Source organism: Octopus bimaculoides, chromosome 26 (genome assembly GCF_001194135.2).
Source record: "Octopus bimaculoides isolate UCB-OBI-ISO-001 chromosome 26, ASM119413v2, whole genome shotgun sequence".
NCBI lineage: Eukaryota > Metazoa > Mollusca > Cephalopoda > Octopoda > Octopodidae > Octopus > Octopus bimaculoides.
In genome coordinates, this window is record NC_069006.1 from 20,485,550 (window position 1) to 20,486,358 (window position 809).

Consider the following 809-nt stretch of genomic DNA (forward strand, 5'->3'; position numbering starts at 1 on the left):
CATCAACACAGCAATTTTGTCTTACCTTATCATCAGCTGACAAGACACTCAGACATATATATATATATATATATATATATATATATATATATATAAACGAAAAGAGCATATCTATGGTGTAGATATGTATGTATATTGTTGCATGCAAAAATATATATATAAACTAAAAATAGGAATACCTTTCCAATATGTCATATGTCTGTGTCTGTTGTCTGGGAGTGCAAAGGAAAGATACAAAAATAAACAAAAAAACAAACAATCAAAACAAAGAAACAAAAAAAACCCCTCAAAAATAAACATAGCTTTCACCACTTTGTATTAGTAGATGATGATAATGATGATGGTGACCTTTTGTAGTTATATCCATAATGTAATGAAGATTTTCTTCACAATGGCTCAAGGCCTAAAACTTAACAGGGTTCTTGCAGAGAGATAATCGAGAAAATTTACTATTCCTCTTTACTCTTTTACTTGTTTCAGTCATTTGACTGCGGCCATGCTGGAGCACTGCCTTTAGTCGAGCTAATCGACCCCAGGACTTATTCTTTGTATTCTTAGTACTTATTCTATTGGTCTCTTTTGCCGAACTGCTAAGTTACGGGGACATAAACACACCAGCATCGGTTGTCAAGCGATGTTGGGGGGACAAACACAGACACACAAACATATACACACACACATATATATATATATATATATATATTTTAAAAAAAAACATTGACCACTAACATGGACAATTAATGTGTTAGAAATAGATCACATCTTGTGTCTGTTAATTAATGTGATTAATTACCAGATTTTATAATAAT

At 31.5% G+C, this 809-nt stretch overlaps 1 protein-coding gene across 1 annotated transcript in view; it reads right to left on the reverse strand.

Annotated features, from left to right (window-relative positions):
* The window catches only part of LOC106869009 (inactive tyrosine-protein kinase transmembrane receptor ROR1), a 23,037-nt gene that overhangs the window by 5,248 nt on the left and 16,980 nt on the right, over window positions 1-809 (reverse strand). Inside the window, exon 12 of the mRNA XM_052976927.1 lies at window positions 180-212. Coding sequence (XP_052832887.1) covers window positions 180-212 — 33 coding nt within the window. The remainder of the gene's footprint in view (window positions 1-179; window positions 213-809) is intronic.